This window comes from Zootermopsis nevadensis, unplaced genomic scaffold, assembly GCF_977971745.1.
Source record: "Zootermopsis nevadensis isolate Lab colony 2312 unplaced genomic scaffold, Znev_1.0 Znev_ptg000016l, whole genome shotgun sequence".
NCBI classification, from domain to species: Eukaryota; Metazoa; Arthropoda; class Insecta; order Blattodea; family Termopsidae; genus Zootermopsis; species Zootermopsis nevadensis.
In genome coordinates, this window is record NW_028259148.1 from 5714826 (window position 1) to 5741798 (window position 26973).

Here is a 26973-nt window from a genome sequence, read left to right on the forward strand (position 1 = left end):
TACTGTGGTCAAGAATATTACTTATTATACTTAAAATTGTTGTACAATGAAGTAAAATACTCAAACAATTTAATATGAAATAAGATGGTGCATGTATCAGTTTTCATAAACACCACATATTCATTTATTAATACAAAACTGTAAATTATTTTCAAATAGAAAATAACTAAAATGGTCTGATATGTTATAAAAATGTGATGCACCACACAAGTTTGCTGCATCCAAGGTCCATAACAGCTTGCAGAACATTATCTGGCAAACACAATTTATATTAACACTTTTAAATGAAATTATTTTAAAGTGAAACTAATTAAAACTATCCAGATTTAAAATATAAACACATCTGTTGAGCAAGCTGATTTTATGCATCCTGAATGTAGCTTATAATTGCCAAAGGTATTCATAATCCCTGCATGAAAATATTATCTACCTTTCTACCTACATATACTTTCCATTTACTCTGTGACAATACTTAAACAGACTACATATCAGTTCTATAAAACTAATGCATGACACATTAATATTAATTGTACACCTTGATTATCAATAAGTAACAGTAAGTTCACACAATTTTAATACTCTATATGTATTCTGGTCATCTGTGCTGCAACAACATAAACTATACAATAACAATAAGACATTTATTCAATACTCAGATCATGGTTTTCCCTGAACACATGGACGGGTTAGTGTAACATAAAGGTGGCAGACATTACTGTCACACACCTTCACCTAACAAACTAGTTATTCTTTGCACAAATTTATGGTGAAGAAGCATCAAAGACTACGGACCGCATGTGCATCTTATGATACATTGTTTTAAATTGCCACTTGTAATACAGCCGCATATCAGTTTATATCATATACATTTTCAAATAAATTTGTAATTGGATGAAATTATGTACTTATTCGTACTTGGTATATACATGACTTTATTATAGTAAAAGCAAGTTTTATGCATGACTGTCTTCAGATAAAGTATATTGTAACACAATAGTCAACTACAAATTCTTATCGTTAAGCTTTTGCGACTAAAATTATACGTGTAACTTCATTTTTCAGGGACAGGCCAGGTTGAATGTTGACAGCCATCCAATATTTGTCAAAACATTGGACAACTATCAATATATGACAGAACCAACCCACAAAAACCAATGTCACACTATCATCTATTAATGTCATCATTTATATATTTCCAAAGCTGCCTTTATTCCAACAGCAGAGATCATCTAGCACAAACAAAACCTGAATGAATATAATAAAATTGTAATTTATAGTGTTCACAGACAAAGAAATTGTCAACCTATTACCATACTTGCAGCTCTATCACAAATGGGATGTCACAAATTTGACGTAACTTGTAATAAGAACATTTTATTTCCTGACAATAAAGTAGGACACATATTTTTGGTTCTTTTCAGAAATTGTCACTCATTTATCAGGACTGATTATTTAAGTTTTCACAACTGGTATAAGAACACAGACTATTGATACACTGCAACACTGGTTACCAAACCCAACAAGTAAATACAACCAAAAAATTTATACTCTGATATATTAGGCACAATTGTTATTTAGGTCTTACAACACAAATTCTGTATTTCAAATGCTAAGATTAGAACTGTCAAGTGGAGTAGCAAAGTCTAAGGAGAACATGTAACAGTAGAATCATGTGAGTAGCACCATAGAGGGATAAACTACAAAGGAAACTAAGTCTCCCCCCCCAATTTTTTTGCTTTGCTTGTGTTATAGCATTCATTCCTTAGTGGTGCTCACTAAAAATGGTAATATTTGTCTTGTGAAATAGTTATATTTGTCAGTAACTGATGTTATTAAAATATATTCATTAGTGTTGGTTTATGTTTTAAATTAGTTTACTCTAAAGGATTAGCCTGCAGGACCTCAAGATACTGGTTAATCTCAGAGCAAATAAAAGGTCTTCCATTTACACACAGTCTCAAATCTTACAACTGAAAGGATCATAAAGCAAACACAATATAAACCCAAGGGTGCATCACCCTCACCATCCATAAGAACACTGCTGAACAAGAGAAAAGCGGACACAGGTTTAACAAGTATATTACTTTCTGAACCACTAAGAGCTTTTACATCAACCAAAAGCTGTGAGGCCAAGGATGAAATGCCTCTTGGCAGAAAGATGTGCTTCAGAATACACTGCAAGATGTGGGTTATGTTTGGGAACACAAAGAGAGTAAGATAAAGATACCAGTTAAGACAATATTATAGCAATAAAGTCTTGGGGAATCAGCCATGTAAATATGGTGTTAAACAAGATGGTCTCAACAACACTGGATTGAAAATCATACTTACTGGCTGTTCATTACATTCAGTTATGATAGCTTCAAATCCTAAATGATATTCACAGACTGGAAGTCTATGTATTTTATTAAAATGTGAGATTCTGTAGCAAAAGGGAAGTCACTTTTCCCTTGATGAAACATGGGCAGGAACTTCTAATTTTTCAGAAGTGCTGGAAAAGAACTGGGATATGATGAGCATGTGTAACCCAAATGAGAGCTAATGACATTGCAATTCAGGCTCAACCACAGGAAGGAACATACTGCGCTTATCACATAAACCCCATACATATGTTTGTTGTTCTGACATATCTTTCAATTTTGCTCAAGCTAACTCAATTGGATGGAGGTAATAACACAGCAGGTTTGACTCCAATAACAATGGAAGATGATCAATGAAGTTACTGCTCCTCCTCCTCCTCTGTCTTTGACCCTTAACAGGGCATGGTGGCACTTCATGGGTTGGACAAGAAAGTGCCCTGCCCAGCCCAGCCGGCTTGGCTGCTTATCCCAGCAGCCGCTCGGTCCCCCTCCACGTCAGCCGCCTATTCACATTGCCCGTTCTCTATCACAGGAAGGTGCAGATGGGGATTTTCCCTTCCTCGAGCCCAAGACCTTCAAATGGCATTTCTTAGTCAAGTGCAAATATAAGGGCAAGAATATGTGGGAAAGGATGGATGAATTAAGAATATAGTGTAATATTTCATAATCAACTTTGAAGAGCAGTGTTGATGCTGGGGGGGAGATTCAATTTTACATTTCACTATTACGATAGCAGAGTGTAAAGCAGTCAATGAATGTTAGACTGTACTTGCAATTACCACCCAAGAACTGGGGTCACAACTCAGCCTTCACTACTCCACCAAACAACTGAAATCAAAAAGTAAACACACACAGGCCACATGCAGACTATATTTTTGGAGCTGAAAAAATAGTCATCTACAAACACAATAAAATAAATTTTGAAAATGATATGAACTTCACAGTGCCAAGATCAACAGCAGATACAACATGAAGCGCTGAAGCCATAATTTGTTATAGTGCTACATGCAACAGTCCCTGGTGGTAATGACAAAAACTATGCTAGCAATGGCAGTAAATAAATGTTTCATTCATAAACTATTAAACAAAAAGACGAAAACAAAAAAATAATAACAGTGCTTGTATAGAAAAATCTTTGTAGGAGGGCATCATAAGAGTGTGGATTTGCATAAAACTAAAACAGTGCAAGCATTATATAGTAAAAAAAAGTACACCACAAATTAGTCTTTCAAATGAGAGAAAAATATCTGTATGAGACTACATGACAAAGGCCAAGAGATCTATTCTCACATTTAACGGTTGAAGAATGGAGAAAATAAACCTGCCTTCTGTCCTTACTATCACACACTGGGATTCAATTATCATTTGACTGGCAACAGAAAATTAATATAAACTGGATAAAACCAAACACATTCTTTCACACACTAACTATACTGAAACTGGGATCAATAAGTTAATCAGAAGTAATATAAAAATGCACTCATTCTTGGAACAGTGAATTTTAGGATTCTGAAGGATTAATCCACTTAATTAAAATCTCCCTTTTGTTCCCTCAGTGTTTTAGAATCACAAAAGCTGAACTAAACAAAAATAATCAATTAAAAACTTCTGCTCCCATACAACAGTTATTTAAGATCATGTTATCTATAAGTGATGTCTAGTCATGTTGTAATCAGTGAATACTGATGTCTGATAATGCCATACTTAGTATGATAAATTACATCAGTATATGTTAATTTTGCAAATCAAAGAGCAGAAACAGGTTCTACTACATAAACCAGTTCATCCTAGTTATACAAAGATTTTCATGTTTTGACATTTTGTAGCAAGTAAATGCCAGAAATGTGAAATTGAAGACAGACTGTTAAAAACGTTTATCTATGTTCTTGAAAAAATCTGGTGTCTAAAATACATTTCTGACACATTGCTACAAATGTACCATAATATTAGTTTTCACTTGTTTTATACAACTCTACATTAGAACTATGGTATATTGCACAGGGACCGAGGTGGCCAGCTTTGGACCTCCTCTTCCAATCCACCATCCTGAAAAATTCTAATTTAAACTTGCACTCTCAATCTCTGGATATGCTGGAACTTCACAGAATGAAGATGACAGAGCAATCTTTCAGCTTCAAGAAGCAACATTTAGCTATAAAGCCTTCATTAATGCAGATCTAAATGAGCTTTTCCCAGGAAAGTGAAGGTCTGAATGGCCACCTTAATCTCCAGATATTAATATGCTAAACCAGCAATTCTTACATTGTGGTACAAGTATCCTTTGGGCAACCAGAGATGTTTTCTAAGGGTGCCATAAATCCTCATTCATATCTATACTTAGCTCTGAGCAAACCTGGGTCACAAACCATTTTAAAACGAATTCACACACTTTCCATGTTTAAAATTAATATAACTGAGCTATACCATGCATTTTCTTTTCCAGCAACAACAGAAATGTGGGTTGTGTATTTTCCAGTTCCCTTTGCATGAGGTACCAGACTTTTAACTTCTTTGGGAGTACCAGGCACAACAAATTTGGAAACCCCAGCACTACGGATCACGTGAAACAAGTGTTATTTATATAGTGTGAATACTGATGACATAGACCATTTGAAGTAAAGATGTGAGACACAAAGTTGGGTTTGTAACTGTCGTGTTCTCACTCGTGTGTAGCGAAAGTAAAAGCCTAATGGGCGTCTGCAGAGTGACAATTGGGATTCACTGAAATTCACAGACACATATAAAGTTTCATGTCTTTCATTTGTTCTGTGTTTCATTCATGTTTCTAGCGTTAAATATTGCAAAAGAGCCAACTTGAAAACACTGCCATAACTTTATGGGACACAACCTACATTAATGTTTTATAAATTGTATTTTTTGAGCATGTGCTTTTAAATTATCCATTGGTTCAAAGTGGCGATACATTCAAATTAACAACTCACAATTTCCATTTTTAATCTGAAGTGGTAAAGCTCATTCACTGATTGATGTATATATTCTCAAGGCCGTGGAGAATACGGTAGTAACAGAACCACGACAACACACACGGCAATCTAACATGAACACTGTCTAACAATCAGAATGCGTTTCTGTTACCGTAATCACAAACGAGTTCCTCATTACAAAGTACAACTATATTATGGGATAGGCAGACATCTTTCAGAATCTTAAAATATGCGGGGTACACTGTTAGCCATTAAAACCAATAACAGTCTGTCGAGAAAAATAATAATTTGGCTGAAATACTAATTCCTAGTTGTGGCAAACACATAAATAATATAATCCATGTTAAATATGAAGATCCATTATCAAGAAGAAACTGTAGTTAATACACAAATTCAATTCCCTCTTGACTCAATTGTTTTGTTTTCACTACATAATAATATTTAACTTTGCTGCCGTCATAACTGGACTGACTGCACAATTTATCAGTTGTCAATTTCATAAAATCAGCAATGACAATAGATAATAAATGGCACAGTCACCGTGTGTGTGTGTGTATTCAATCTTGTAAACTATTAAGTCATAAAGATACTATAACTGTGGATATTCTAGGCTTCAAAATTGTCCTACATACCAGAATTCCATACATTCTTATGATACTGATCCAGTAAATCATTAGTAAACCCAGTTAACGGGAACCCACTGATGTTCTGTGCTTAGAGCCTCAAGTGCTTCAGCCACTTTGCGGAATGTTACATCGAAGTCTTCATTTACTACCACAAGATCAATGTACTTCTCATAAGTTCGTTGTAAGCATGCACTTTCTTCCACCGTCTGATGAAGGTCCTCTTCCTGAAAACAAGATGCAAGATTTGTACGCCATATATCAGTCTGTTTTCATTAATCTGAAAACTTTGCAGCAATCAAAATATAAAGAGCCCAAGTAAAGTCAATAAATTTTAATAATGACATTCAGTTTAAGTATAATTAAAATTTATGCATATGAACGAACACAGCACAACGATGCAGGTGATGAAAGGTATAGGTATTTTTTAAAGACAAAGCTTTTAGGTACTCATAAAAAAATTAGTCATTTTAAGGTCATAAAATGTCTTATAAAAAACAGATCCATTTCTTTGAAGATAAATACTTGTTGAAAAAATATTCTGTTTAATATACATCTTTACTAAGGTAAAAGAGTTGAGAAATGGAAAATGTAACTTGGATATTTGCAGAATGCCTCCGATGTTTATGCTGAATCCTGAATGGAAATCAGTTTCCTGGAACTACCAATTGGATGAACTCAATTACAGATTAAACATTTTAATTCAGTGTAGACACACTCAAATGGGAGCTCCACATAAAGTCACTGTATACTGTTACATAAATAATTATGTAAGAAATCATTATGAATACCAATTTCTGATGTTTTTCCTTTTCTTGACTGATTGATAATTACTTTATTGGAGACTAGCCATTTGCAATTCACTGCTCAAATTTTGTGTGATAGTTATCTACATATATGACAATGAAATGAAAGAAAAAGCTGTTTAAAAGAACATCAAACGATATGATATTTAAAAGCGAAGCAGTACTTACTTCATACAAAGAAGCAAGAGACTCCAGTGTCCGTGCTCGACGTGAACTGTACCTTATAGAACTGGCTCGATCAAACTATACATGCAACATAAATATACAACAATTAACGCTACCCTATGCATCATCACATTCCACAAAACAAAACACCCACCTTGAAAAGAACAAAAGAATACCATACTAATGCAGATCCAAACTGGTTTTCCATCTACTTCCCACATTTGGTCTGCTTGCTTTTATTAATGATTAACTGGTTCAAATACTGTACATTTATGACAAGTTTACAGGAAACATGAAAAAGTGGTTTTCTCTAGAACATGGATGAGAAATTGGGACAGATACAGGATTCAGGCAATGCCAGTCAATGAAAAGGAAGATGATAATATTATATAATTCACATAACAGAGATGCAAAGGATCTGAGATATAACAATTAAATTTCACATAAAATTACTACAACAAAGGCTATATGTCACACTGCACAACAATTCTGAAAGCACAACAAAAAGAAAATATCTTGCAACATTGAGCAACTAGGCACTCACAGTAAGATTCCTACTGGACGATCCAATCGAGCGGCCAATACCATACAGATGTTTCAACTGTTCCATCCCAGGAGCAGCTATGAATATTACATATGGCATAAACTCAGAAGAGTTGTGGAGTATCTTCAAGGCCTTAAAAGAAAAATTATGTAAATTTCATTAGCTAAAATATCTGCATTCATCACATAATTCATACTTTTTTTTTAAATTTACAACAAAAGTGGAGCAAATCACAGATGTTACAATGTAAGAAATGATGTGGACAAAAAATCATGAAACGACATCAACAGCTTGGCATAATCCTCATCTTCCAACACGCAAAACTAGATTTTAAATATCTATAGAACATTTTTAAGGACGCAACACGAAGAAAAGGTACGTGGAATTAGCGTAGTGTATCAATGTCAGAAATATCCAATGCATAATAAAAGACAGCATTGTACAGAAGATTCAATCAATTATGACAATCAAAAAACATAATTTCCTTTACATGTAAATCCATCTGCTGCAAGTCCAATTACTGTTATGAAGAACTTGAAATGCACAGGGATAAGTAACAATATTTAGTCGGTTTTTTAATAGAAGCTTAATATAAAGCAGTCCCAGAGCAATGTCAACGTTCCTGTACATGGAATATCCTTACAGATTACATATTTTCCTGTTCATACTGAATCTGAAGGAATGTTGAGAATATTTGAACCTGTGGCAAAGGAAGTAAAAATTGCATAATGAGGAGCTTCAATAAATTATACCTTTATTAGTATAACAAATTCAAAGATGTTTAGATGATCATATATATAGAGGAGATGAGACACGCATACAAAAAATTTATGCCAAACCCCATGAAGGAAAGAAAACACTTTGGAGACCAAAGCACAGATAGGAAAATACTGTGATGGATCTTAACCAAACAGTATAAGGATGTGGACTGGATTCAAATGCTTCAGAATAGGGTTCTGCAACAGACTCTTGTGAACATAATAATGAATCTTCTGCTATCATAAAAGAACAAGCTTCTAAATATTTCTTCTTCACAGACTTGATAGACTGGTTACATTGAATCTCAAGCCTGTACAGTACAAAACAATAAAAACTATAATGACAGATGCTCTAAGAGTTCTAATCCATTAATGTAATTTGAGGATGTGTACTCACAGCTGGACTACAATCTAGGACACACATTTTTCCCTGACGAATAACATCACGAATTGAGTCCAGTTTTGAGCCATACAAGTGTCCATTATGGTCTCCATATTCCAGAAACTTATGCTCTCGTATCTCCTCTTCCATTGTTTCGCGGTCAATGAACCAATATCCACGGCCATTTTCTTCAAGCACTCGTGGAGGTCGAGAAGTGACTATAATAAAATAAATGATAAACCAAAAAGTTCAGTAATAAGGCTACAAGAAACATAAAAGGGATGTGACACACTTTTGAATTTCCCACTCTTAAACTTTGATAACGAAAGTCAAATTCAAATATTTTCAGTCAATAAAGGTTCCTTTATTTAGCATTTATATGAACAGAATTTCAGATGGCATAATTAACAACAAAAGAAACACAAGGTCCCATTATAGCATCTGTCAGATAAATCTGCCGCATCACGCTTGAGAAAGCTTTGACAGAGGGGCAGGTGGGGAAGTGAACCTTTATCCTTGCAGGGTGCTTTGTTGTTTACAAACAGGAGATGTCTGACAAGATCTGAACATAAACAATGCAAGTAAAAGTAAGAAGTCATTTTCTCTTATAAACTTTGCAACTTACAAGGTACAACTCCACCAAATTTGTCTGGATCACTGTTGATCAGTCGGTTCTTTAACGTTCTACGCCCAACACCTTGTGATCCAATCAGAGCCAATGTCCTTCTTTTGAAAGGAGGCATGCGCGTCACTTCCTCATAGAGCAAAAGCTCTGCTTTGTCAAACTCACTATTTGATTTTGACTGATACATGGTTTTTCTCTTCTTCTTTGATATCTAAACAACAAAAAGAATTAAAAATTGTAATATCTATGTTGTTGTCCTACGATAATTTTTGAGCTCTGTGCAAGAAGTGGATAAAATGAATGAACAACAGAAAGAATTTGTTCTTCCACTTACAGGCTTCATCTCCAGAAGTACTAAACAATTTTCAAATAATTTTGGTACTTGGTACCTACATCATAAGCTGCTGGGTAATTTTTATTTTGATTGAGACCTAGTCAAATACACCATTTTTTCATTATTATCAATCTTATAGGTTTAAGCTACAAATAAAATTCTATCCCTACAAACTGATCTACCATACCCTCGTTCCACAAATGCTGATCTTATGGACATAGTCCGCCTCTGGTTTCACAAATGCTTTACGCCTCTCTTCTAGCTCTTGGGAAGGAATCAGACCAGCTGGACCATTAGAGCCAACTTTCTTTGCTTGCCACCAGTTTGGATCCTTCTGATTGACTATCTGTAACAATCATTGTTTTGTTAAAGGTCACGTGTCTTATCCCTAACTTTGCGTTTTTCCACATTTATAAACGCTCAGTAAACCAGACACTTTATGTACCTTAACAGAATAAAATGGTTACTCTACTGGCAGCACACATACTCAATAATTACACATTACCTGCAGGATGTCGCCATGTTTGAAGGTTAAACCAATCTCTTTACATGGTAACAAGGAGTCTTCTGCTGCATTATAACTGAACAGGGCTCTCATGTAGCACTGAAATGCAAGTAACAATCACATTTCAATATTAAAGGTGTTTAATTCATTCCACCCCACTTAATGGTACCTGCACGTTGTCATGGTGGTGGGGCTTGAGTACCTCAGTGACCCCATAGCTACTGGTAGGGCTTCCCTAGCCAGATTGGTCAAGGGGGAGAGGTCAGACTAAGACAGGTACCCTGGTCTCCAGGTTGGGGGTTGGTCGCAAGGCTAACAACCTTGCACCGTAAAAAGGAAGATGTTTCGAAACCTCAATCAAAGCCTCAGACAGACGGACCTAACAGAGGACCGAATGGAAGAGGAGAAATGAGGAGGCCATGGACCGAATACGGACCAGAGAGCCATAGAAGAAGAAGTGTACTAAGTATCAGATATAATTGTATATAAAACTTCTTTCAACATACAGAAGAGTTCAAACTGAGCCATGTAAATTATATGTAATTAACTGTACCTGGCCACCATCCAGATGTCCGTGTGTATCTTCAAAGCTTGGACCAATCTTCAAAGCAACAGACTCTTTAGCTTTTGAGATTTGGATCTGGAGGTCTTCTGGTGAAGAAACAGGAACTCCATTTACTTCCAGGATTGTATCACCGATGTGCAATAAACCTTGGCGGTCAATCATCCCACCGCCCAGAATGCGAGCTATCACCAGGTTTCCAGACTCGTCAACTTGCACTGTCAGTCCCTGAAAACAAAGAACTTCAAGCTTAGAAAACAATACCTGGTAAAAAATAATAAATAAAATCAAAAGTGAAAAAGTGTGCTCTAAATGAAGTAATTCAGACATCAAAATGCATCTCCCTAAATTCCTGTGAATTATTTAAACTAGACATAAATCTCATATTTATACTTTTCTGGAGACAGATGAAGAACAGAGTAAATTGCAGGGGAGTGTAAACTGTACGACACGTAACAGTCCCAAACTTAGTACTTACCTTCACCTTAAATATTTAATGAAATAATCATTAAATAATTTTACAACATATACTTCCCAGAAACTAAAAATAGAATCAGTGATATCAAATTTTACCAGCGGTTCATTGGGACTCTTGCGAAGTCCCACAATTCTAATGGCATCAGCTGTCATCCCGTTAACAGGAAGCTCAAAAGCTGGTAACTCAGGTTCTTGTTGAGGACTGTGTTCGTAACTCTTTTCCGCCACTACGTCATGTGACTCCAACAGTGCCTGGAATAATCAGAAAGAAGGCAACAACGTTACATTAATATGATCTTCTTGGATCATCAGCTTTATCGGTTCGTCAAAAATTGACATTTCAGGAACCAGCCCCATTCCCATCATCAGGATTGATACAACAGTTCAACCACAATGTCCCTGAGCCTGTATTCAAGGCTCGCATTCGCCAACATGGCTCTTAGACCAAAAAGACTTTACTAATATTGGCTGTAGTGAAAGCTTCAGATGATATAAACTTACATTATACATTTTGTAACATGTGAGACTTGTGGTTCCTGCAAAAGCTATAATTGTTTTATAAAATAACAAATACAGTATACACAGCATGCAATAATATACAAAATTCAGCATTTTTACATCTAACTATGGCAGATCCCTGTGCCAACAATTACAGCTCTAGTGCATATGGTTTAGAAAATCCTATATTTACACCCCACCCCCCCCCCCAATCACACACTAAAGCTATAAAGACCTTGACAAGGATATCCTTTATAAAGCCTGCATTCTATAAAACATAAAATTACCTTGAAATGAGAATTTTTCAGTATGTTAGCCAACTCCTGTGCATCCTTATTTCTTGTCACTTCACACTTCTTGACAACATCACCTACAAGGTCAATGTTGCCAGTTCCCACTGGTTGCGCTGTGCTCAATTTATCCTCCAGGCGATCTTGAACCTACAATAAATGTCACATCTCGCTACACTAACCATGTTTAATCGAAAAGATACCTATTTTTTATGCCAGTCAAGAGTAAAATCATGAGAAAATTCTGCCTATTCACTTTTAAAATAAAACAGAATTTTATCTAAATAAATAAAATGTCTATTAAAATAAAATTTCTTTGTCTTAAACAATTATATGATCTGAAAGATGTAAGCAGATCACATAATGTGTAAAGTCTCTGCTAAAACACTGCAAGAAAAACCATGGAATAATAGTCACATGAAACATTACACACAGACAAAAGAAAAGAATAGAATATTAGGATTTAAATTAATCTCTAATGAGTACATGTGAAGAAAGATACACATAACAGAACAGGGTGCAGTGTGGATGAATACTAAAGGTTACAGGAGGCCAGGGAAGAATGACAGAGGTTTTGACACAATAGTCAAATAACTTTATACGGTAATAAAGAATTTCGGTAATAATCATCTTCCTTATCAAAGATGGTGAATTCACCTCAGTTAAAATTTTGTCAGTTCTGAACGAAAGAAATTTAATAAATATCTCAGTAAGAGCTACTTTATTTTACTGTTATTTCCTCACACAAACTTCTTCACATTCAAGTTTAACTTTTGAAACAATGTGGCGCGGTCCATTTCCGGAACGTAAAAGAGGATGGGGGTTAATTTAGTTTACCCGAAACGTCGACAGTTTCTTCGAAAGCAAAAAAGGTACTAAAAACAATAATTATTAAGGCCTCTCCGTAGTTAAAAAGCCAAAACGCACACTGATTTATGACTGTTTCTATATTTTACTTCCTGCTTTTGGTGTTGATAAACTCTCGGGAGCAATTATTTGTGACCTGCTTAACTTCACCTGGACTGTATTTTTACATCAATATGATAATCCTGCCTAAATTAAATGTACCTCCATGTCTGTAACGTTTCACAGCACGCTCCCACACCTGTTTGCTACCATGACGCCACTCTTCAGATGTGAGGTTGAGACACCTGACGCTCACGAACAAACCAAGAACACGACTGAACGTCAAAACGTAGGGTTTTCGAGCTTTCTCAAATATATATTCGTGATCTACACTACCTGTTCCACATATAACAATCGTCACACCTTATTTACAACTGCTCGATTGACCACTCCCACTGGATACTACGCCACGTAACTACGTGCTCTTGCCCCCTGCTTCTTTCACGTCAGTGTAAGAGCCTCGCCACAACCAGAAACCAGTAAAAACCGCACCTACTGTGAACGATCATCGCCGCTCGTGACACATCTCTGACGCGACCTGTCGGTTGTAAAGGTAACCTACGAGTCAATGCCACGTGAACCCATTACCTGACAGAATACGTCTTTACCAGTAACGCCTTTTATTAAAAACATTGTCACATACCGTACCACTTAGCACAGACTGCCAGCAACACTGTCCAATTCTTCCGACCAGCAGACTTGCAATGTCTCAACTCCGTCACATCGGAAACTACACCCAGTTTCAGTCTGCACAAGCCATGCAGCCAAGGACACAGACCCAAGCTAGGGAAACAGTATCTAGAAGCGCTGTGATTCGCTTCGGTGTAGTCACCGTATCTCCCCTCTGGTACACACGTTCATTGAATATCAGCTTCCCCTTAGCAGCAATCGATTCACGAAGTCCTTAGCTTCCTGCTCATACAGAAAGCTTGGTAATGATTACCACAATGCAGGCACAGTTATGCAACCATCAACACAAAATCAATACGCTGCATATCGTCCTCTGTTTTCCCTCATGAGTGTTCCTCTGTCACTACGGCCTAGCGCGTCCTCTAGTTTCGGATGTTGATGAATGCCTCCAGATATGGGGGGTTGCTTGAAATATGCTGAATAAGTACTCACGTAAGGAGGGGGGGCGGTTCTTCGGCTTGAGAACTGGGCGGGGAGGTAAAGATTCCACACCGTAAATAACAGCACATCACAAAATGCTACACAATGCCCCCAACTTGGACAGATTCTACGCAACGGAAAATGGATATTATATTTGGAAATCCCCGTAAGTCACGTTATTTGAAACAATAGCATGAGAATTAACACAAAGTTCGTTACATTTAGTAGGGGGGACGGTCAGCACTGAACCCCGCATACGATTTTCGAAAATGTGACTGCTAATCAGAGCACAGAAGTCGTTTTGTAAAGCAGGCAACAATTTAAAAAAAAATCAGTGGAGGGAACAAAACTTTTTTGCAATATTAAATCTGGCTGTTGTTGCCTTGGAACCTGACCAAAGACGGAATAAACTGATAACATCATACGGAACAACTTTATATAGGCTTACCAAATTAACTACGTAATTACAACCAACAAATTACGACATGAATCCTAATCCGCGTGTGTGAGAACAGACAATTGTAAATGTGACGAAGTCTGTTGTCCGGCTCATTTCTCCCATGACGAAGTTCAAGCCATCCTCAACGAAGGTGAAATCTCAAGACAACGTGGGAAGAAGCCTCCGACCTCTCACTTGACCTCATCAAAACTACCAAGGTCATTACTCAGATGGCAAAGGACAAATAATTTTTACTAACAATGCTCATACGAGAAGACAACGATGTTAGTAATGTGCCATAACCTCATTTTTTCAGTTTTATGGGATTAGACACTCTTGCCTGCTTCAATCATAACTATCTTCTGAAACTATGCCATGCGGAAGGACTCCTTAGACGGAAAATCGGCCCCACTGCAAGTAAACCATGACCTAAACCCATAAATGTCCGAAAATCATGCAAGATTAATCATAACTTGGTTCTTGTGCATTATCTCCCCGTCACTAAGATCAAATGTTCTTAATTAAAAAGACCACAAGGCTGGAGGAGATAACAGGTGTTAAATAGATAAGAGTCTGAGGGTGTGAATTAGATTTAGTCGTTCATAACAGGATCCAGTAATAGACTCTTATGAACACGATTACAAATCTTGGGGAAATTCTGTAGCATCTGAGGTTCTCACGGCGGTACGAAGATGGCTGTCATCCGGTTTGTAGTTCCGTGTAGTCTTTCGTCTTCAGGGTACTGAAGGCTACCCTGACGACAAGGACGATGAAGGTTCTCGAAACGGAGTTTTCTCCATTCAACCATCTGACACGGCTTGTAAGCCCGAGAAGAATGCATTATAGTCTGGTATGTTTACCAACGTTTCAGTGTCCCCGCTGCCTCCATTATCAGGGCGATGGAAGCCGTAAGGATCTCTGAAACGTCGGAAATCTTCTATACTGCGCTACAACTCAGAAGACAAACATCGACCATAAACTTAACTGGCTGTTTCACTTAGTTGACTCATTACAAATTCGGTCCAAAATTCAAAAGCAAATAATTACTGATATAAGAAATACGCGGATAAACGAATTTTCAATCGGACGGACTTTTCTATTTCGGAAAGCGGTTTAGAACGCCTACTGCTGCAACAGATGTTTTTGAAACTAGTAGTAGCTTAAGTACTCGAACAGTTTTCTACTGTTCCCGCACCCCAACCCGATGACGACCTCGTTCTTTCCAGAACACAACTAACATGAAAGCTGCGGTTTTAAAATCTCATAAATCATCGTTTTAGTATTTGTTTTGTTTAGAGCTCCCTGAATATAACTTGCTTTCAGACCTCTTACAGACAAACCTGTTTGTTTAGCCGAACTGCTTCAAATGATAAAAATAATTTCATACTCGCCCGGCTTAGAAGAGTTAACTTTGCAGGAAATTCAACACTGTACTTACTTCCGTCAAACAGCTGACAGTCGCTTGGTTAGTAAATCCCTGGAACGTTCGCAAATGCGCGCTATTTGATACTATCATCATATACCATCATACCCTATATCCTTAAAATCAATTTTAATATTATCCTTACATCTATGCCTATGTCTGGAACGTGGCAGTCTTCAGCCAACACGTAATTGTAACCAAATCTGCATAATACTTTACTAATTTGTTATTAGGTAGTACAAGCTCATTTATTTTATTTACTCTTAAGGATATTAAAGTATCCTGACTTATTTCGTCAGCTGCTTTACGTACACGTGTCACACACGCTACTGGCATTCTTGGCCCCGGGAAGAAGAAAGTTGAACCACCCTGGTTCAACATGTGAATCAGGCTGAATATTATGAGAAGGCTATCAAGGCACATGATTTACGACAATCATGAAGTTGCATACTCTACTGTTTATACAAAACGCATTTCCCGTTGGTATAAAACCGGCTTTACTGCTCTACATCTTAAAATAAACTACGTTACCATGTTCATATTACTCTTATAATAAAATGAATTCACGCAAATTATCGCAGGGCTCAAAATGAGAAGAAACATTTTAGCGTCACTACTGAATCGTTCATGACGTCATGATGGCTGAGAAAATTAGCTGTTCACGTTGAAAAATACGAACGTACGAGACTTAGGAAGTGTCAGTAGAAGATTTTTTTTATTATTAGTGTTCTGTCTGATGACAGGTCCATATGAACAGGATCCTTCAATCCTTTTCTAGGACTGGGACCTGTTCATATACGTTCTTGGCAGATGATCCAGAAGTGGTTTGCCATTGCCTTCTTCTGTGTGTGAATGGAGTGATTGTTGGGATGCCACGGAGAAACCGGGGAAGCCCCCGGAGGAAAACTCCGTGTTGCCTAGACCACGGCCTTGCCCAACACAAGTTATAAATTCGGGCACCGCCGGGAATCGAACCCGAGACCCGAGACCCCAGGATTACAAGGCCAGCGTTCTAACCGCTAGACCACCGTGGCGGTTAGTAGAAGAATATCTGTAACTAAACGTCAGGAAGTAACAGAAGACTGGGGAAAAAATACACAATGAAAAGTTTCGTAATATTCCCGTCTATTCTTCGCCAAATACTACAGTAATCAAATCATGGAGGAGGATATGAATGGGACATGCGATGAGAAAAATCTCAAGAAATTATACCATTTGGGAGACGCATTAATGGGATAATTATATTGAAATTGGCTTTAAAAATATAGTTACCATGGGTGTGGATTGGATACATGGCGCTGGTGGTAAGGCTCATTTTCTGTGAACTGAAAAGTGGATCATCCACCTCTTTGGCTAACGTAAAACTGGGACACTTGCAGCTAATGTTTACTCCTCACTTCAAAACCACGACGTTCACAGAAGCATCGCGTGGCTTATTAGCGTTTCTCCACACCTAATAAAAGTATGGGACGTCAGACTAGAACCAGGCTACGAATATGGATCCTCTTGAGTGGCAATGAACAGTCACGTGTTTCGGTTCTTTTATGTACAGTTTACATATTTAGGAATTTATAAGGACATAACCATGGTTTTAACATTAACGTACTGACTGATAGAAGGATAATTGTCCAGGGAAACGATTTGGTCATCAATTTTACGTCTGTGAATTGATGTATCACCCCAATGGATTCCATATTATAATATATTAGTAGTAGCTGGATCCTAGGCAGCTGCCATGTTTGTCTACCATTCGTCCCAGCTCTGCGTTAAAAGTATGGTAGGACTAATAGACGATTTGATTCCGTTGCTGCAGTGCTCACCAGTTATTTCGTCTCTCAGCAGTTACAAAGCTTAAGCACAGTCAACGTCGAAAACAAACTCGGTGTCCTTGAAGTGCACCTTATTACAACTTAGAGAAGTTTGTACAGAAACATGATTTTCATCTTCCACTAAGTATCTCATCATAGCTTCAGTGTGTGATTACGAAACGCAAGGTCCAGCAGACGAAAATAAGATGAGAGTTCAGCTTTACAGTGAGGGATTTTATGGGAAGAACAGAGTTTTCGAAGAGGCGCGCAAAATCTTTAAATAATACAAAGAAAATATCTCGACGACATTCCACTCATTTGCAGTATTAAATATGACGTGTTCAAAAATACGAAGAACTGCTACTGTCAAAATAAACCACACTGCAGATGTTATTATAGAAAAAACACAATAAATTATTTATGAATTGTAATTTTGAAACAATAATAAACTACAATTCACAAGGAAAAATAAGCTATATAATCTCCAACTCCAAAAAAACTAAAATTAGCGCAAAAAAATAAAAAAAAATACAGAACACTCGTGGAATGAAGACCGTCGAATACAATGGGACACACGAGAAATCATCCATAACGAAGAAGAAGAAGAAAAGATTACGTAATATTTCAGTTTATCACGGCTGCGTGTATGAAGATGGCAGTATTCTGGGTTGCTATGTTATTTACTCTGGTAGAAGTTAACAGACGTTTTATCGCCCTGATGAAGGAGGTAGCAACACCTATGAAACGTCGGTAAACTACCATACTAAATGGTGCAGCAACCCAGAAGACAGCCATCTTTAAGGTCACTAGGAAACTGAAGGAATCGATAGTCACCAGAAAAAAAAAACATCAGCCACCGAAGCCTATGACGTCCTCTACTACGAGACAGGAAGTGACATCTGGCCACCCTGGTGTTCTGGCAGTGGCGGTGGCGAAATGGTCTACGGGTTCCGGTTCAAATCAACGGTCTCCATTTATTTCACAATAAATAAACAACAAACAAACAGAGAAATCTAAATGCCCAATATAATTATCTAAGACTTGATGTTCTCACGGGAGTAAAGATGTCTATCAGAATCTGTTGAAATTTATTATAAAAATCCCTTTATGTCTTACGGGGAATCCGCCTGAGTTCTGTGTAACTTGCTAGTTTTTGTTTAGGAAGAGATGTTTGCTCAGCCTCTAACCCAGCACCCCAAGCTGGAAGGCTCGTCACTCGGCTGCTTTTCGACATATCTCCCTATTACCTTCTATTTCTATTATGTTTCTGCAATTACTAAATTACTTCGACGATCGCTTTAGGAAATCGTTATAAGTTAGAAATAATATGGCGTGTCTAACATTTAGATGGACTAAACAAACATTGCTGCGTGACCGACCTACAGCTGTAACGCTTTCTCTCGGCAGGTAACACAGGTAGGAGTGTTTTCACCGCTATGCAGACGCAAGAATGTGCGCAGAGGAACTTGAATTGAAGAAGTGCGGATCTAGTATCTTCCAATGGATTTAAAACCCACCTGGAATTTAAGCAAGGTGCGTGCCTGTCTGTTCGTTCCACGAGGCAGAAGTTGGATAAAATTTCGTATGAATATTATGCCATACGCCACTTTTCCCAAAATAGTCATACCATCGTGGCGGATTTATACCTTTATAATCAGAAAACACTGCTAAACACGAGTGGTTGTTCTAGAATTACCCCTTTAAAGCCTTGTGGTAGTTATATGACATTTAACTTCGCATTTTGTATTTAGCTACTGGTTTTGTGTCATTCTCTGTGTAAACAGCGTTAACCAGGTGATGTTTGCATTGGTGAAGTGAGGTGTTCGGACTGAATTATTAAATAATACTTAGGCGAGGTCCAGATTGTTAAACAGTCAGATGCAGCAGTAAATGAGGCACTTACCTTAACTAGTGATCTCATGATAGGGCTGTCCATAAGGCCCTTCAGGAAAATGAGATCTGTGTCGTTGGCACCAACTCTCCCGTTCAGGTCCTCGATGTTTTCTCGTACGTGCATGAAGGCGGCTGCAACAAGACAGAAGACTCACATTACCCACACCCCATTGCGCTCATGAACTGTAATGAATATTACGATCCACCGAATCCAGAGTCGCTGATTGAGTTAAACGAGCCCACCCACTGGAATGCAAATTCTGATGTGTGGTCTGGTGGAAAGGCCGTTTCATATTCAATGGTAATATTTTTATACATTACATTCATCCTCCAACCGTCCAAAGAAATCTGACATTTGGGGCAGGCTTCACCAAGACACTGGGATCGTGGGTTCGAATCTCGCTCAAAATATTATTATTGTCCTCAGATTTGTGCTGTCCTGTGTAGGTAGAGGCCTTGCGACGGGTCGATCCCCCAGCCACGGATTCCTACCAAATGTCTAGACGAATTCGTAAGTTCCAGAAGTAATTTTGAATTATAACAGGCCCATAGGTCTAATCCATAATATATGATGAATATTTAATAAAATCAAGGCAGAACTGACTTCTTACTCTACGACGTGTGGTACTTAAATTATGATCAGCTCTGCAACAAGAGATTTGCATATGCAATAAACATTAAGGTCAATAAAGTATGTAAAACAGCAAGAGAGTGGTCTTAACCTCTTTCATGCACCGTTAAGAAAACTGGAGCGTAACGTTTCGTGGCAACTGAAAAACAGATGCACTGACCAAAAAGAAATAAAGAGTTCGATAGCATTCCTCAAATGTTGATAACAGAGCCGAAGAACAGATGAATTCGTAGTCTTCCAAGTAAAGAGTAGATCATCAGATCGTAAAACGTGTTTATGTTCCACATCAGAGTTTTCATGAGATAAATTAACACGTATAAAATCAAAGGTTTGATTATATGACACGAGAAGTCCGAAATTTCGTAAACGAAAGGAACACCGATGTCTTTCATCTCGAGAATAAGCTCTGCGTCTGGTCACTAAACAAAGCAAAACTCAAAGGGAAATTAACAGTCCTTCGAAGAACATAAGCAAACTGCCAGTATTTGGGTGTTATTACACTTTGTCGTAAGCGAATAACCTCCTCTTGGATCTGTCCATACTCGCCTGCCACGTATTTCAGAGCATTATTACAACTACATCGGATCAAATTGTTGTAACAACTTTTCTCAATGTCATATCTCATTGGTGGACACAACTACTGCATCATTTTGTATTCCTTTGGTTCCCCTGCTGACGTCAACGACCGTGATATGGCGTACAGAAACCATCTGGAATTTTAGTGTACTCCAAAGAGTACGCATTTCCATTCCCGTCAATCACGTTTCTTCTCCGTCACAGGTAGGAGGACTAAGTTTAATAATGGTCGATTTTATCACCTATGATTTACCGATTTCAATTTCGGACCATACTGGACAAAACAGACACTAATTTGCTCGGTAAATTTAGCAGACCCAGTCAAAAGACTTTAAATTTATTTATTTGTGGTTTATTTAAGGACGATGTACGTAGCTCAGACTGTACAGCGTCGAATGATAGTATGATTAGTGAATTGGAAGAATTTGGAAGGAAGATGTGGCCTATTTTAAGGCAGTAACACGGAAAACCTTAGACAGGATAGAAGTTTCAGGGCCGAGATTTACAGAAGTGTCGACGTTTCTGAACGAAACATTTCGTTCGTAGTATGACGGCCTGTACATTGCCGTGAAAACTCAAACACAATTTTTATGATCACAGGTGTACAGTGTGGTAGCAAAACCCGAAGGTTCAATGCAATTAACACCAAAATCATTCACTGGACCAGTTATCCAGTTAGTGATGACGAGGTCACAAGGATTTCAACGAAACGTCAATGTTGCTACACTATCGGCAATTCAACATGTAAACATCGCGAACTGTTCTGAGTGCTAATTTAGAAATCGCTGTTTCACACTTCGTTCTTAAAAACTTCTTAATTAGGCAAACTGAGAGAACGTTGAATTCCACAGACAAGTTAAGAAAAAGTATGTAACAAATACTGCACATTCCCTATATTATTGCTTCTAGACTTTTGATTCGCGAGTGCTAACTTTAGATGCATTCTTAGAAACATCGCAAAACAAACACTCAAATACAAAATTTAATCAAAATCAGTCGGGCGGGTCCCTTTTGTTTACTCACCTCGAAAACAGTACACACATACGAAAGTGTTTCTTTTTTCTCTAAACTTTTCTTGGAAATATTTTACTGTACGATAAATATTTACGTCAGATTCGTGCAGAAAACATGAAGGTCTTCACGTAAAGTGGTCGTTGTTAGATTTTAACAAAAACTGGTAACCAATGTGTCGACAAATTTTACTAAAACTCACGAATACTGAAATCAGTTCTCAATTCTCGAGTTCAAATAAACTAACAGACGGACACAAAATATATAAACATAGCGAAGTTAACAGTTGCATATTTGCAATTTCGCCGCGAACACGCCTAAACAAATCTCGGAATTTTCCGCGGGTTAAAACAGAAAAGAAAACTTTAACCCGAAAACAAATACCGTAGTTATTTATGTAAGCAGCTTCGAATTCTTTCTTGTGAATTCCTTTTTCTCACTGGTCACTTCAGTTCTCAGAAACAATGACGGTTTAAAAATATAGACAGCAAGGCAAGCCAAATGGACAGATCTGTATTGGGTCTACATGGCTGCCTCGACGCGAACCTGGCACGAAGTTACATTGTTCGAATCACGACCAGTACCGACTTATCCTTTATATAATTTTCGTGTTTTTCATCAATTTTTTAAATTCAAAACAGTAAGAATAGTTCTTAATTGGTTGATATCATGTTTATCCCCATGCAGCAACTCGTCCAAAGCTACATAACATCAATATTTGATACGTAGTAATATAACCAACTAAATACAGTTAGCAATAAAAAATTTATTCGCCCGAAGGAAACGGCCCGGAATCCTATACTAACGAAAGACTGTGATGATTTCATCTGCAATAAATACACTTCAGAGCAGAGTCTACAAAAAAAACACACACACAAGAAGTCGTCGTTCAAGAATAAACATCTCAGTATCGACGCCTGCGCCAGTCTAGAAATGAAACAGAACAATGTTCTCACTTGATCCAGAAATACTCGACTCCATGAAGAACGCAGCGTCCAACTCAAAGAAGCGATCCGTAAATAGCTTCAAGTGTCACATGTTCCCACCATTAAAAGAACTCAAAATCGTATCTTTAATTATAGATCCTCAAACAACTTATGGCCCGGAAATGGTCCCTACCAGTTTCCTATAGCAGAGCTGATCTATAAATTCTTATTCACTGCAGTTTCATCAGCGAGGTCGTGTACTTCTTTGTGCACCAGGACCATAAATCACAAGACGTGCAGCTCAACAGTTTGAACATTTTACCAAATATCAGGGTAATCGGATAAAGGTCGACAACCCAGAAGACAACCAGACATCTTCGTACTCAACGCCGTGAGAACTTCAAATCCTACTTGAATTTTAAATAAATACGACGTGAGGGGGTGAGTTAGATTAATTTCCCCTAGGACAGGGGACAATCGTGAGCTGTTGTGAACACGGTCATGAACAATAGTCTTCTTACCGGAAACTACATGACTGGAAGAACGTCCATCAACTTCTCAAGGAGGACTTTGTTACCCTTAGTTGGTTTGATAGCTGCTTCGAGCTATACATTCTCGAATTTTAACTATTTCAGGACGAGTCTTTAAAACATGAGAGGAAGTTTAAAAATGTATTATACGAACACTAGACAAGATGGTCTAGCGGTTAGAACGCTGGCCTTGTAATCCTGGGGGTCTTGGGTTCGATTCCCGGCGATGCCCGAATTTATAACTTGTGTTGGGCAAGGCCGTGGTCTAGGCAACACGGAGTTTCCCAGGTTTCTCCGTGGCATCCCAACAATTACTCCATTCACACACAGAAGAAGGTAATGGCAAACCACTTCTGGATCATCTGCCAAGAACGTATATGAACAGGTCCCAGTCCGAGAAAAGGATGGAAAGATCCTGTTCATATGGACCTGTCCTCAGACAGAACACTAATAATAAAAAAAATAAAATAAAATAGACAAGAAAGTTCTGTGACATATCACCAACATGCCGCTAAGTAACCGCATTAAACAACGTAATGAATTAATATTATTCGTAATAATATGGTAGGCGATTTCACCGATGAGGCAAAATTTGGGACTCAATTTATGCTGTCTCTATTGTAAGCCTATAACAAGGGCTGGAATGCTTAAGCCTGATACCCTTCAAATTACATGGTCGTAAAAAATAAAGTGTGTTCCTCATGTTCTGCATCAATCACTGGTCTTTCAACGAAGATGTAAATCCATGGTTGATAGCAGCAATCAACACGAAAATAAACTATTAAAGGAATAAGAATTACAAATTGTCTTTACACACCTACAGCAGAATGACATTTGTGACAACATTAATATTAACTATCATACTGAAAGTTAAGACAAACAATGATCAAACTCCATACTAGCATCTTTCAATCTCATGTCAATAATTAATTTCCCCACAAGAATTCAAAATTACTCAAGGCAATGTTTTTGCAGACAGTTCCTAGAATATTTCTACTGAACCGGCAATAAATGGACTATCTGATCCTGAAAATAATGACTGTATTAGTAAAGGCATCAAAACATCTTGCAAGCACAAACTAGACCTTTGTCTAAATTACCGATCTAGTAATAACAAATTAATGAAAATTCACTGGAGGAAATATTCCAAGATACTTACACGTCATTAAAGTGGCGAAATATATGCATTCCAGCAAACAGGTACAGAACGAGTACTTAGGCCTACGGAATGTAAATAAATCCTATTCTGTTCCATACACTAAAACCGGTGTTACTAGACTGGAATGCTGTAAAGGTCAACAGGAGCTGTGGGGCCGTCAAATGGGCATCTACTTGTCACAAGCATTCATTTCACACCATCGAAGTGTATAGTAGGCGTGGAAGACAAGGTTCATGCATTCCTAACCTCGAAAACTACATGTAAGTGAGCGGTCACCTTCTAGTTCCACCCATTTTACTCCTGAAATAAAGCTACCGACGCCCCCTCTTTCGGTTTATCGAACAACTGTAACTGCACAAATTATATGACGTCAAATAAACTAATAATGATGATGGTGGTGGAAGGACAGGGCAAGGAAGCGACCGTAGAGTTTCAAACATGCCTGGAATGTTCACACACCAAATTATTAATTATTAGAAATAACAAAAAACGTACGTTAATAGTAACACAGTGGAAATTCATCAATCAGCTGACCCCTCCTTTTGGGTCAGCGTCTGCAGACCCATGAAGTGCAATCCAAGTCTCCCACAATTCCCTCCGCCAGTGTCACTATTTGGTTTGAAGTTTATATTTACAGTCTGCGGCAACAAATCTCTGCAGCATCGATCGGAGATGCCAGGGCTTGCCTTGCGTGTGAGCCATTTCAACCAGCCAATCGACGTTCCGAATTTAGCGTACATTAATGTCAACAGGTGGTAACCGCAAGTCGATAATAACAGGCACCAAACTTTTGACGCCCAATAGTTAATAGCTTATTACGCCTTGCTCAGAATAGAATAGAACAGAATTTATTTACTTTCCATAGATCTTTCATACTTGCGGACCGGAGATAGGGATTAGCTCTATCTTGTGGGCCCAACTGAAGACGGAGATAGAGCCCCCATCTCCGAAACGTCGTTTTATATTTTATTTTACTAGACGATAGATAATATCCAAGAAAATTTTTATTCAAATGACTCATCACCATCGTCAAGAACTTTTAGATTTGATATAATTTACAACTAGTTCAATAGAAATATAATCTTTCTTGAAACTGTCTACAAAAACATTGTCAGTGGCAATATTGGATTAATTTTGAATTCTTGTGGAAAAATTAAATATTGACATGGGATACACAGATGCTGGCACGGGGTTGAGCCATTGTTTGTGGTAACTTTCAGTATGCTAGTTAATATTAATGTCAACACAAATGACAAATTCTGCTCTAGGTTTATATACATAATTTATGATGCCTTCTAACTCATATTTTCATACATTGCATGGAGGCTCTGTGACGTACGGAGGGTTAAATAAACGATACCGATCATTTATATTCATTACACACATTTCTCGTTTGCCAGCATTTAGTTGTTTGAAGATTTTCAGAGACCAGACGGTCCTTTTATACCAGCTGCGTAGAATGTATAAGGTGAAACAAGAAAAACAGGACGTTATTATCACGTTTAACTCACCATTATCTACTGGTTTGCCGACCGCCATTTGATTCATACTTGCGAGCAGTTCCCGTCGATCTGACTGCCGTTTACGCCTGAACAACACCATGTTCCACAGACTCCTCTTACCCAGCCTCGTCCTGACAAAGCATCCCCACGACTAACATCGCTTTTGCTGTACAGAACCTGTCCCTCAACTGTCGTCTGCTTGGCGCGCTATTGCCACCCAACCAATCACTACATCACCTTCGTCACTGTCCAATTGAAACACTGCTGCTAGCAATCGTCTGCTATGGCAGACTAAAACCTAACTCATAGCTGTTCACATTCATGCGTGTAGACAAAAATATGATGTTACGCTATGTTCACCGTAACATGTACCAGTACATAATGAACACACTCTTCACATCCGAATGTTTACAATCAACGTAGTTGTTATTTTACTCCCTAAAATACTCTGTTTTTAAGTCTGGCACCTGAAAGCAACTCGTTCATAGACATAACCCGCACATACTACTTACACAAATGCCACAAATAAGCACGAAGTGTTTGTATATAAATTCGTTATTAAATTTTTACAAGTTACGTGGATTACGGTCTTATGGGTTGGAACGCCGTGTAGTCTTGTAGGTGGTTACCAACGTTTCGGAGAGCAACATACAGCCTTGAAGATGGCAGACTACACGGTGTCTTAGCCAATCCACATTTTCACCACCCTGAAAACATCAAATCTCATTTAATAGGTTATGTTTACTTACCCATTCCTGATTTAAGAGTAAGTCCTGGCATGGTTGATTGACGCTTGCCAAACGACCTAAGAACCACGCCACAGAGCCCTTCTTTCCCCATGTTGAGTGCCATTCTTTGTTATTTAAGTCTTAACTCAACTCCAATAAATGCCAAATTATCTTACCCGGAGGAAAAATCATAGTTGCACCCGAGGACAGGAACGAAATTTTCATTACTATTCACTGCGCATAACCAGTAACCATTTTTAGTCGATCAATGATAAAGCAACCTTACTCAAACATCTTAGTTTCAAGTACAGCATGAAATTCAGCGATTTCTCAGACATGCGTATAAATTGATCCCACATATTTTCTGTGCTGGAAAACTCACTTCACTCTGACATCCCAGTCACCTCGTACCTTTTACAACCGGCACCGATAACAACCCCCACCATCAACGAACTTA

General features: G+C 37.9%; 1 protein-coding gene across 10 annotated transcripts; it reads right to left on the reverse strand.

Moving 5' to 3' along the window:
• Positions 1–26892, reverse strand: vari (MAGUK p55 subfamily member vari). 10 transcript variants are annotated; one of them, XM_087349489.1, is made up of 13 exons: positions 26693–26892; positions 25798–26495; positions 19464–19585; positions 11872–12024; positions 11183–11338; positions 10601–10837; positions 10048–10146; positions 9730–9888; positions 9209–9419; positions 8599–8801; positions 7444–7575; positions 6903–6977; positions 1–6155 (listed from the first exon to the last, which is right to left on the reverse strand). In XM_087349489.1, the coding sequence occupies exons 2-13, from the start codon at positions 25886–25888 to the stop codon at positions 5979–5981; spliced, it is 1815 nt and encodes a 604-aa protein (XP_087205615.1). In that variant the 5' UTR covers positions 25889–26495; positions 26693–26892; the 3' UTR covers positions 1–5978. The 10 variants fall into 10 exon arrangements, with proteins under 10 accessions (XP_087205615.1, XP_021928681.1, XP_021928679.1 ...); XM_022072989.2 differs by lacking the exon at positions 25798–26495; XM_022072987.2 differs by lacking the exons at positions 25798–26495; positions 26693–26892 and adding an exon at positions 26538–26684.
• Between the last annotated feature and the right edge of the window lie 81 nt (positions 26893–26973).